This window comes from Callorhinchus milii, unplaced genomic scaffold (assembly GCF_018977255.1).
Source record: "Callorhinchus milii isolate IMCB2004 unplaced genomic scaffold, IMCB_Cmil_1.0 Scaffold5, whole genome shotgun sequence".
Classification (NCBI taxonomy): Eukaryota; Metazoa; Chordata; class Chondrichthyes; order Chimaeriformes; family Callorhinchidae; genus Callorhinchus; species Callorhinchus milii.
This window is the reverse complement of record NW_024704746.1, coordinates 11,463,341-11,476,180: the sequence shown is the minus strand read 5'-3', so window position 1 is coordinate 11,476,180 and position 12,840 is coordinate 11,463,341. Positions and strand designations below refer to the sequence as shown.

Sequence of the window (12,840 nt, the reverse complement as noted above, 5' to 3'; positions counted from 1 at the left end):
GCCCTCTCAGACCTCATTAAATCCATGTCAGTGCTGGGTTCGCCCAAATCCCTTCCTGTAGTGAGCTCTAAAGTGCAGGATTCACACAAGGATTAATAAGTAGCAAATTCCAGATGTGTCCAACCTTTAGAGCTCCACAGTTGTTGGGGCTGTTATTGATGTCAGAACAGAGTTCCAGAACATCCACACATCTAGAAACATCTCTTTATTGATCATTTTGTGAATCTCACCCTTTAGACCCAATCTTATTACTATTATTATTATTAATAAGGTTTGCAGGATTCTCTGTAAAGTATAGTGGCTGGGTATTTTGGAGGCATCAAGTCATTTACAAACTTGCTGGCTTTCCTAACCTACAAGTAGACAGGGGAACACTTCATGTAGCAGGAAAGGAGAGTTAGTTCATTACACATTTGTCTGTGACTCAGGGGACTTTTAAAAAACTGTGTTTTCCCACCTATTAATACTGTAGTTATTGCACAGTTAGACGGTTTCCTTGTATGGTTACACTGACTGCATTACGAACAGGTTTATCAATAAAAAGTTCAATTAAAAAACATCCTGCGGACATTTTGTGGAATAGGTTTTCACTATTAAATGTAGTCTGTGAACTCAATGAAATACCATATTCGTTTATAATGCATTATATATAATTTCAAATTTGTGGCAATAACTTGCTTAATGCAGCACCGTACTTTTCAAAGAAAGTTTCAGCCGATTGTCTAAGATAATTATTGTCATATGCTGAAAAGTTGCAAAGAAAACCGAACCAGTGACTGAGCTTCCTGTTTTGATTTGAGAGCAGTCTTTGTGCAGCACACAAAGGGTTCAATGCTGCTGCTAACGAAAAAATCCCTCTTCGCTGTGATTAAGAGCTGCATCGGATTATTAGTGCATCAGCTGTCAGCTCCCCTCCTCCTCTCCCCCCCCCTTCCCACAACGTGTAAATGTAGGAAACTACAGGATTGGCCTTTTCACCTTTCACTGCCTCCAAGCCATAACATACAGCTAGGATGAAAATGGTAGTTAAGTATTCAAGTACTATCTAAATGTTTTATACTAAGTACAATAATAGTACAAGAATAATCTTTGCATTTGATATAATGCCGTTCCCATCAGCAGGAGGAAGTTTCATAGCGCTTTACAGGATTTTACTGTAAAGTATAGTGACTGTTTTTGTAGGTGGCAGCCAATTTGTGCACAGCAACAACAATAACTTGCATGTATATAGTGCCCCTCATGCAGAATAGCATCCCACAGCAAAATCTCACAAACAGCCACAAAGTGACTGACCAGTTTTACCTAGTTTTACTGTAAAGTGTGACTGTGTATTCTGTTGGTATAAACGCTGGTCTTCTCTTGCTCTTGGACAGTTGGTAAGGGGCAAAGGGAAATTGGTTTTGATTACAGTCAGTTTAATTTCACTGTGAACATAAGTACTGCACAAAGCTGTTTGCATATTCAATGCTAACTAGCAGCAGTTCACAATGCTCATGAAAGAGGGAGTGTGGGAATTGGAAATGCCACCATGGTGCAATGGGAAATGCGCAGTAACACTACAGTGCCAGAGTGATATAAGTCAAGTTTGGTTTGCATAACATAAGTCATCCTATTCCAGAACTGTAAGTGATGGCAAAGGATCAATTTGCCATTGTGGTGACTAACTTGCAGTATGTCTTTACAGATTTCTTGATAGAAAATGTGCAAATACCAAATTTCTAAAACATTGTCTGTGCTAAAGAGTGAAGGCAATTTGCCATGAAAAGTATCGAATAAACTGAGGCCCATATTTGGAATATTTCCTTCTGTGGTACTATAGAATTGTATGAACAAGAGGTTAGGACATACAGATAAATTATATCTGCATGAGAAGGTCTAAAGGCTCAAACTTTCAACCCTGGATGATACCAAGAAGCAATGTCAACAGAGGCTTTAATGTCATGGCTGAAGTAGACTTGAATGATGCGTTTAGCAGTCACGGCAGTAAAGGTCATTATCTTGTTTAGCTTTTTATTGATGGTCTCCATTCAGTCTTGCTCCAGAGATTTAGTGGCCAAAAAACCGAAGTTCGAAATACCTAACAGTGCAGCAGTCATATTTTACTGCTGTTTTTCTAAAGTTGTTCAGCGTGGCTATTAGCATCACATAATATAATAATAATCCTTGCATTTGATATAGTGCCTTATCACGTCTTCGAGATGTCTCTCAAAGCACTTCACAGAATATACTGTTGAGTGAATTAACTGTATATTTTGTGGGCGAAACACGGCAGTCAATTGCGCACAGGAGTGTCCCACAAAAAGTGCATTGAGTGACCAATTTATGATTATTATTATTTTTATTCATTTAATTTCATGGGCTTTGAATGAGTTTAGAATAGGCACCGGGAAGTATTTCCGTATACAAAGAGCAATTAACTGCTGGAGTGGATTGCCATGAAGGGTGGATGGAGTTGAGGGGCCAGGCCACTTGACTCATTTAAGAAACAGTTTGATGCTATAATGGGAAGATAGTAGGATGGGTATTTTGGAAGGAAGAGATCAAATGGGGCTTCAATATATTCCTCATCTGTATCTCCTTGTGATCTGTTGGTGCATGTGTACTTTACTAAATAGAATTAGCAAGTCATGCCATGGTGTTAAAGCAACCAATAGCAATCAAAAACAAATCAGTTTCTGGGTCGGGGATCCTGTTCAAAGGCCCTTTGTTCACATTTCCAGAAATACACAAGGAAACTTGTGCTGTTGCTCTAAATGTCCCTGCCCCTTCTGCTGTGAGCCAAGGTTAGCTGATGAAAGACTATGATTTCTACGCCTCTTCTGCAAACATAAAGACTGGCCGCTATCAGGAAAATGAAAGAATCACTTATAAACAATGCTGTTTTAAACAAAGTCCTTGAACACATGAGAATCAAGCCAATTTATGTCTTATTCTAAAGTTTTCCTTTCATTGTTTAAATGTGTTTGAAAATGGATGGGGAACTGTTTTCATGAAGGGAGTGGGGGGTAAATCTTTTTTTAAGAGCAATAGAATCTGTTCTAGACAGGGATGGGACGAGATGGGACAGTGGTGGGGCGGTGGAAGGGGGCTTCTGTAGAGTAGCCACTCTGCTAAATTGGGTTCTTTATTGCGGTGCTCTTATTACAGATCTCCCTGCTTCAATCCCGCCTCAAAACCTCTTTGCCCATCTTCAGATCGCACCTGTAGACCTTCCTTCATCAAACTACACTACTGTTAAATGAACAGACATGCCATCATGCGTGAAGCGAGCTATTTAAATGCAAGTTGTTGCTGTGATTTCTGTTCGCACTACACGTAAGTCATGGATCATACTCCCCCCACCCCCAAATATTCTATCAGGCTCAAAAATGTAATTGAATTCCGTGCATTTAATGTAGCATAAGGTGGACTATCAAAGTGTCTCAAATTAACCATCATTAAAACATATTGAAACACAAGATCATGTGGAGCAACATTGCTGTAGTTCTTTAAGAGCTGAACTGTTGTTTTTGTCTAAGGAATCTGTTCTCTACTAAAGATAGATATGTCTTAATACAGAAAGCAAAGATAACTATTTTAGCTTGGGAAGATAAACATGGACCTGCCTGATGTTTTGGCTGAATGCACTTGGACTCCATTCTCCCCAGACACAGAGATGTCAGACTCTCACTTCTCTATTTTTATATACATGTCAGATGGATCAAATTCACCAGCAAATAATAATACTAATCCTCGCAAAAGATGTAGTGTGTTTCACAGGATACTCTACATGACTGTGTATTTTATAGGCAGATAGGGCAGCCAATTTGTACACAAACAGTTAGAAAGTGATTCATTTTATTTGGGGTGTTGTTGTTCCAAGGCAACAGGAGAAACTCCCCTTTCTTTTCGATTAATGTGGAATCTTTAACGTCTCCCTAAACAGGCAGACGCGATCTCGATTTAAAGTCTCATCCAAAGGATGGCACCTCCAGCAATGCAGCACTCCCCCAATACTGCATTGGAGTATTAGTCTAGACTACAACAGGTTGCCAATTGCTGACATGGGATATGAACCCACAACCTTCTGACTCAGAGGCAAGAATGCTACCAACTGAGCCAGACTGACACTAGCAACATTGACAGCTGTTGAAAATACCCCCAAAAAATCATTTCTATGTCTGAAGCAGTTGGATATTCTATTCAGCAGTAAAATATTACATTCTAATTTGGGTGCGAGTTGACAGAACAGGTTCTGTAAGATCCTGTTGTGCTTTCAGCAACTCCAGTTTCAGGGAATGGCAGGCATCACATGCGAGCCTTATTGCTTTCCTTTGGGGCATAACATTTAGGTTAACAATTTTTAGCCAGGATGGGAAAATGATTTCCAATGCACACAGCTACATAAGTCTGCTTTTATGTAATGGTTTATGAAATTGTGTGCCTGTGATAGTTTTGTTTATTGTAATTCTTAGGTATTTGTGTCCTTGGCAATATCTGTGAAATCATGTGTGTATTCCCGGTGAAAGGCTCTTTGTCGTGTTTGAGACCCAAGTTTTTAAATACAAGCCTTCAATGGGATGTTTTCTTAGTTTTGATTTGTAGGAGATTTTTGTCTTGATCCAGTTCCATGGTTTTGGGACAGGCAATTGCTATCTAGCAGCAGGTTTGTGTCTCAGGTGTAGCTCAATCGTTAGAGCACTCACTTTGCAAGCGAGAGATCTGGGTTCGATTCCCAGCAGGTCGAAATGTTTGGCAAGTTTCCTTACTCCACATACCTCTGTTTACCTAGCAGTAAATAGGAACCTGGTTGTTAGTCAATTGGCAGGGGTAATAATTTCTTCAAAAAAAAATTGGTCACTTCAATCCACAACTGTTTGTGGGACACTGCAGTACGCAATTGGCTGCCATATTTTGGCCACAATATATACAGTCGATTCACTTTACTGTATACTCTGTGAAACGCTTTGAGACGTCTCAAAGACATGATATCAAATGCAAGGATTATTATTATAAATTGGTGGGCATAAATAAGCAAAGTGAGACTGGATTGTCTGAGAATTTGCGAAAGTACACCGATTGCTAAGAAGGATCAGGAACAGGAAAAGAGCCCAGTATTGAATGTTATGATAGATTTCGTGAAGCGTCCAGTCTAACTGTGGATTGTAGGAGATAAGGCGCTGAGAAATAACTGCAACCCCAGCACAACAGTCGAGGCAGAAGATTTCAACTCAGTGGCATCCATGCCCAATACTCAGTGGATTGGATTGAATTGGTCGTTCACTTCATGGCTATTTGTGAAACATTGCTGTGCACAAGCTGGCTGTTGTATTTGCTTACAAAATAGTCACCACACTTTACAGTATATCCAGAAACATCCTCCCAACATTAAAAGTGCTATGTCAAATGCAAGGATTGTTATTATTATTGTTATTATTGATGAGGTGCATTATAAGGGTGCAAATCAGGGGTATATTTTAAGTTGCAATTTGGGGGTGCAATGCCCACAAGTTTAGGAGTTTGCTTCTCGAGTCTCCCAGATTCCATTTGTGTAGGAACAACGTGAAATTCTACCTAGTCTTAGCTTGTCTGACACCCATTGAACCGAAATCCTGACTTAAGTCAACCCCTTTGGGACAGGAGCAAAAAACTGTCAACCCACCCCGAAATAAGAACAGAAAGAAATGGCTTAATGCTTTCAGATTTAATGATAAGATAGGGAGAGCAATGCTAAAAAGAAACAGGTTTTGCTGCATGTTCCAATCCAATTGCCTGTCGCTTTAAGACATCTTCCATCAAATTGTTTAAAATACTATCCAAGATAATGCCTCAGAAATCTAAAGCTGCCTGCCAAAACTTGAAGAATGTGGATATTCACATGAAAGGACCCTTAATGCATTCATCAGTGTGAGACTTTGCTTTTATCTTAAGAATCAAAATGCTAAAAATGGCTTTCAGCATAAACCTTTTTCAATTCAGTCTCTCTTATCTCTCAGCTGCAAGGCAAACCACCTTAACACAAGCAAAAAAAACTCTCCCTTCCTCTTCTCCCCCCTCCAGTCGGTGCCAGATGAATTTTGTATGAATTCTATATGAAAAGCAAGAGCTGTGTGGCTGTGAATGTATTAGCGTCTTGAGCAAGGACACAGGAGGAGCTTGGTACAGCCTGTGCCCTCAGAGACTGCACGAGCCAACAATAGATTTGGTTTGTGAGGATGTGAGGCTGGCATACGGACAGTTCCCTTGTGAGGCTAAAAGGCAAAGCAGGCAACCCTGGCTTCACAGAAGCTGATGCACCAAGATATAGCCCACGATTTTATAGAAAGCATTCCTGCTCCAGCGCAGACTACCAACTACAGGAAGAACCATTTTAAAAGCTCATTTACGCTCTTCACAAGTGGCAAAAAGGTAAGACTCCTGAAAATTACGGACGAGCTGCATTACATGACTATGCGTTGAAGTGTTAACATACAAGCAGCAGAAGTATCCTCTTTGTGTTTGTGTAATACAATCCACAGACATTAAACAAACCTGTAAAACTGCCGGTTCGTCTTGAGAGCAGTTACCTTTTGAGGTGACGTGGATGAATGTTGAATGTTGTTCATCTTCTGTGTCCTTGGGGTTTCTGTGCAGAAACCAAATGGATCAATGTGAATTTTTTTTTTGCAAGTACATGAGACTTGTCTGGGGGGAATTCTCGAGTAAATTGAACGGGTTGTGGTGTCATTTTTTTTAATGAACCAAAAAAAGGTTTGATTTATACCCCAAAAAATGAAAAACAAAATAAAGCTTTCAGAGTTACAGGGCATTTCTTCGAATGCACGGATTTTGGTCACGTGAAACTTCAATTCTCTGGAGTTCAAAGACAGCAGGCTATTAAATTAGGATTTTTGCTATCAAATTTCAGTGGCATGTTTGGCTACTTGCTTTTCTAAAGAAACACAAATAATAATTATAATAGTATAATAATAATGCTTGCATTTGATTTATTGCCTTATCACGTCTCAAAGAATTTCACAGACTTTATTGTAAAGTGGATTTACTGTATATTTTGTGGGCAAAACCCCCTACAGAGAGATGCTCACCTGTACTTGCATTCATGTTGAAATAGCTCACAGTCGTACATGGCAGCTCTTACCTAAGCTCTCCGAGACGCCGTCCAACATGAAGGGCGCTATATAAAGTTGTTGTTGTTGTTGGCAGGGATTATTATTGACGTGCACTAGACAGATGCGATGGAAAGCAAGAACCAAAGCAACCCACCTGCGCTTGATCGTGTGGCGGGCTACCAAATACAGTGCGGGGGCAAATTAAATGGCTACCAGCTTAAAAGAAAATGTTACAAACATAGAACCGTGGAACTCAGTGGAATCAAGGAGTGTTCCGTCATGCGGTTTGCTCGCTGGCAAGGGGCGAAACGTGGTGTAAGCGTACAATTTTTGTTACTCAATGACAGATATTTTAAGTAGAGCAGCTGCCCGTCTCAGTACCCACCAGAGGTAAAATCAACAAATGTGAGTGTATCTTGTGGAAATGATCTCCACCCTTCTTCATAACTATATTTGGCCGCAAAATGCACAGTCACTTCACTTTACAGTAAAAAGTGTGAAGCACTTTAAGACATCCTCCCGAAATGAAAGGCGTGTATCAAAGGCAAGGATTATCATTATTAGTATTATTATATTACATTATAAACTAGCCAGGGACAGACTACTTCAATGTAAAACCTTGTTAGAGTTCCTAAAAGGGACCATATATCACAGGGTCTAAGGAGCTGAACGTATCTACAAACATGTACAACAAATGCTGTCCTGTAAGCATCTGCTTTGTCTTTTTAGTACTAGTTGAGTTCACCCACATGCCTGATTAACAACAACAATAACAACAACTTGGATTTATTCAGCACCCATCATGCAGGCCTGCATTTCAGAGGGCTTTTCCCAACACTTCAGCCTTCAATGTTGATGGAATGTAAACCTCGGTTAGGTTTGCCCCTGAATCCCTCAAAAAGGTTACAGGCCCACTTGTCGTCACTTTTCAAAATAAAAGAATCACCTGTGTAACTAGGGTTCGTTGGAGAGAAAAGATTGACAAATTGTGCTCCTGCATCAATAGGAATACCTGCAAAAGAAAAACAATGCTTATGGATTGACACAGACTTTTTATTTTTATTCACAAAGAGAAGTAGCAAGGGGGGAGAGTGGGGAATGCTTCACAGCTAGGTCTTGTCATTATGCAAAACTGGACCATATTTTGAAGGTTCTGCTTTGGCAGAGTAGATTAGAATAAATCCTCGAGCTGCAGTCTATGGCTTCTGAACGATTTTTGGTTCCAGCGGTGTCAAAAGGAGAATAAATGACTGACGTTTCTGAGTGATGGAGTGTATCATTGCTGACACATCTGCCCACCATTCTTCCACTAGTATTTACTGACTTTTTCAAACCAGCCTTCGATCCCACTTATTACAAAGCAGTGCCTGCCTGCGCTGTGTGGAGGTTCTGAGGAAAAGGAAAGCTCTGATCAGATCATGTTAAGAGGCTAATGTTAAGAGGGGTTAAGATTGCTCTTTCAAGCTTTGTTGGCCATGGTGGGTAACGGTTGCTCTTAGCCCATAATCTATACTCCTGCCTTTATAAATATTCGTTCTTTTCTGTTTTAGTGAATACATGGAAATGCTAAACTTCAAGTCATTTCTGCTGATTTCTACAAAGCTGAAATTGAGAAATGGTGTAGAATGGCAATGTATCTCCTCAATTGTTGCTAGTTTTCTTTTTCTATTATTTAATCCCCACCCCCACCCCCCCAATACCCCCACACATATACACACACCTGTCAACCCTGCTTAACAACAACAACAACAACAACAAGATTCCATTTATAGAACACCTTTCACGTCGGGAGGACGTCCCAAGGCGCTGGACAGTTGGATCAGGACCCGAGCAGGGGGGAAATGGTCAGGGTGAGAGGAGGGAAGGGAGGGAGCGAGGAAGGGGTAGAGAGTCGAGAGGGGAGCTGAAGGCACGGTCAAAGAGAAAGGTTTTGAGACCGGCCTTGAAGGAGGAAAGGGAGGAAACAAGGCGAAGGCACTGGAGGATGGAGTTCCACAGCCTAGGGGCTGAGAGGCTGAAGACCCGGCCACCGATGGTAGGGCGGTTGGGGCGGAGGATGTGGAGCAGACCGGAGCCAGAGGAACGGAGGGTACGGGCAGGTAGGAAGGGGATAGTAGGTCGGAGAGGTAGGAGGGAGCAAGGCCGTGAATGGCCTTGTAGGTGAGGGTGAGGATGTCTATCTCAGGATGAGAGATAGACATCCTACCACTTATCCGCCACTGTCAAGCGCTCTGAGATGCTGCCCTGCGTGAGGGACGCTAGATCAATACACGTTGTTGTTGTTATTCGTCCGTGCTCCTTTATAAACTCCTCTGGGGGGTGGGGATGGTGGGGGGAGAGGGGCAGTAGTGGGCACCTGAAATTGATACATGTGCAATTCTTCACCTCCTGTATCATTTCTGGGAGACAAATCAGGGCTTGAAATCTTGGCTGATTTGTTTGATTTGCACCTCAAAGCCTGCTAAGGAAACAGTAGCATCCTAAATGGTGCCCAGACTGAGATCAACTTACTCAGCAGTGGACAAACAACAACAACAACTTGCATTTATATAGTGCCCCTCACGCAAAGTAGCATCCCAGAGTGCTTGACAGTAGGCGGAGAACAACACCAAGCCGATGGGAGGGGGAGATGATCATTGGCACAGTTGAATAGTTAGGTCTTCAGGTGCGATCTGAAAATGGGGAAGTTAGGGACAAGGTGGAGGGATAGAGGAAGAGTGTTCCAGAGTTTCGGGGTGTAGTGGCTGAAAGCACGACCACTAATGGTGGAATGGAGGGCACGGGGGACATGCAGAAGGCTGGAGCCAGTGCTGCAAATGGTCAGGTCTGTGCGGCTTTCAGTTCCTTTACTCACAACTCTAGGTTTGTAACCACATCTCTGATTGACACCACAGCAAACAAGTTAAAAGTGTTTGGAAAAGCTGTTATAGAATGGAATCATCCAAGAAAAAGCTGGCCCCACTTGTTACCATTGGCAACATTAACATTGTGCAAAGTTTACCTTCACTCAGTGATGGAATATCATAGCCTGTGTTTGAAAGCCTGAGGAGAAAATCCATCTCCTCTTTCTAGTCTCATTACAGTTTAAATTTATTCAAAGAAGCGGAGCTGGCTTAAAGTGTAAAAACAAATTGTTATTCAATCCACGACTGTTTGTGAAACAACTGCTGTGTGCAATTGCCTGCCACGTTTCGCTCACAAAATTCACAATCAATTTACTTTACAATATATTCTGTGAAGCGCTTTGAGACGTCTCAACGATGGGATAAGGCTCTATAACAAATGCAAGGATTATTATTATTGTTATAGAGTGGGCCACCCCTCGTCAGCTTCAGTAAGATATGGAGGAGCTGTCAGTCACTCCCCTACGTAGCTACAACTCTTCCACAGTTGCTTGAACTTAAGCCAGATCTCCAGGTTGATGCTAGGACCATAGGCACGAACCAAACATCTGCTGCAGCTGCACCAACAGATAGGATTCAGGGCAGAAACTCCACACAAATAATGATAATAATTCTTAGCATGATATAGCGCCTATCACATTTTCGAGACGTACCAAAGCACTTCACAAAATATACTGTAAAATAAATTGACTGTATATTTTGTGGGCGAAATGGGGCAGCCAATTGTGCACAGCAGCGTCCCACAAACAGTCGTGGATTGAGTGACCAATTCTTGATTTTATTTTTGAGGCATGTGGAGTAAGGAAACTTGCCCAGCGTTTCACCCGGCCGGGAATTGAACCCAGCTCTCTTGCTTGCGAGGCAAGTGCTCTAACCAATGAGCTACAGGACTCCACAAATCACAATGATTCACAAAACCCCTCCTGCCTAGTCAAACTCTCTCTCTCATTTTGATAGACTAGGTCGTTGTCCTTTAATGTGCAGAGCTCTGAATTTGATGCACTGGTTAGTGTTGGGCTTGCTGAACCATCACATGCTGAACCAGGGTTACTGGCACATGGTTTAGGGTACAAGAAACCTTCTGATAATATGTGACCTAGTAAAAATTTAAGCCTGGCAGTCTTTCATTCCTGGCAACCATTAAAATTCTGGATTAAAGATTTATAAGTGAGTCAACAGCAAGCCAGGACACAAACGTAACTTTTTAAAAGCTTCAGATTCTTTGCTGTCAAGCAGAAATAACAGAACGCAAAAAAACAGAAATAACAGACGAGTTTACTCAAAATTATGGCATTTCTGACTCACCCTGAGCCATGGACTAATGGCTGTAATTACTACTCTGCTACGTTTTATGGTGCGATTTGGCACAGTGGACAAATTAAAGCAGTTGCTGCTAACCTAATGCTTCAGTCATCTTAGTCCCATAAAACTTAATACATCAAAAGATGATGATAATAATTCTAAAATATAATAACACTTACCACATCATCAAATATCTCATAGAGGATCACAAGATTTTTACTGTAAAGTGTAGTGACTCTATTTTGTTGTCAACATGAGCAGCCAATTTGCGCGCAGTGTAAAAGCCATAGACCTGGGTTCGATTCCCGGCGGGATGAAACCTTGGGTAAGTTTCCTTATTTCACATGCCTGATAATATTCCCTCAAGAGAAAAAAGCAATAATAATGTAGTCACTTGAATCCATGACTGTTTTTGAGACACTGCTGTGCGCAATTGGCTGTCGCGTTTCACCCACAAAATATACATTCAATTCACTTTACAGCGTGTTCTGCAAAGCGCTTTGAGATGTCTGGAAGACGTGAAAAGCGCTATATCAAATGCAAGGATTATTATTATTATCATAAAATAAATGACCAACTCGGAGATTATTGGCCAGGACACTGAGAGAAACTCCCTTCTCTATCTGAATAGTACTGAGCACTTTTTAACATCCACTTGAGCAGGCAGATAATGCAGACAACCCACCCCCACCCCAGCATTGTGCTGGAATGTCAGCCTTGATTGTGAGTCTTGACGTGGGGCTTGAACCCACAACTTTCTGATTTAGAGCAGGGCGTGTCACCAACTGAGCCAAGCATGACATGAAGATGTCAGATGAAAAGAGCCTTTTGGTTCTTTAATAGCATCCTTCTAGACTACCTGTACTACCTCCTTCCCATTGCATCAACTAATAGTTTCATAAATGTGTCAGCCTTATTAAGGAGGGTTCAGAATTCAACATAGTGTTCAACATTTGGAAACCCATTTTCCACAATGTTAGAAAGTGCTGACAAAAACAGACTTCCATATTATAGCTGAGTTTAGGAATTTAAGAAAATTCTGCACAGTTTTAAATTTTAAGACAATGACGTTAAGGCTAAGATCGTGAGAAATGTCAGGCCTCAGTCAGGGTAGGATTTGGCTTGGCAGTGATAGAAATAATTCACATTTTTATAATAACAATGATAATAATAAAATAATAACAATAATCCGTGAATTTGGTAAGACACCTTATCATATCAGAATGATATCTCAAAGCGCTTCACAGGATTTACTATGTATTTATAGGCAAGCATGGCAGCACAATTGCGCACAACAGTGTTCCACAAACAGCCATGAAATTGTTGACCAAGAAACTGGGAGAAACTCCCTTCTTTTTTCAAATGGTGCCGTGGGATCTTTAACGTCCACCTGAACAGGCAGTCGGGATACAGTACCTGATCAAGTTGAATTGTCTCAAAGTGCTTCAAGGGTGAAGAGATGTCTGGATGATGTGATAAGTCACAATATCAAATGCAAGTAGTAACAATAATGATAACAATAATAATAATAATCCTTGCATTTGGTA

At 41.1% G+C, this 12,840-nt stretch overlaps 1 protein-coding gene across 1 annotated transcript in view; it reads left to right on the top strand.

The window, feature by feature from the left end:
• The first annotated feature begins 6,084 nt into the window (after window positions 1–6,084).
• Window positions 6,085–12,840, top strand: part of LOC103180045 (regulator of G-protein signaling 8-like) — a 28,142-nt gene continuing 21,386 nt past the window's right edge. The window contains exon 1 of the mRNA XM_007895662.2: window positions 6,085–6,387. Coding sequence (XP_007893853.1) covers window positions 6,271–6,387 — 117 coding nt within the window. The 5' untranslated portion in view covers window positions 6,085–6,270. The remainder of the gene's footprint in view (window positions 6,388–12,840) is intronic.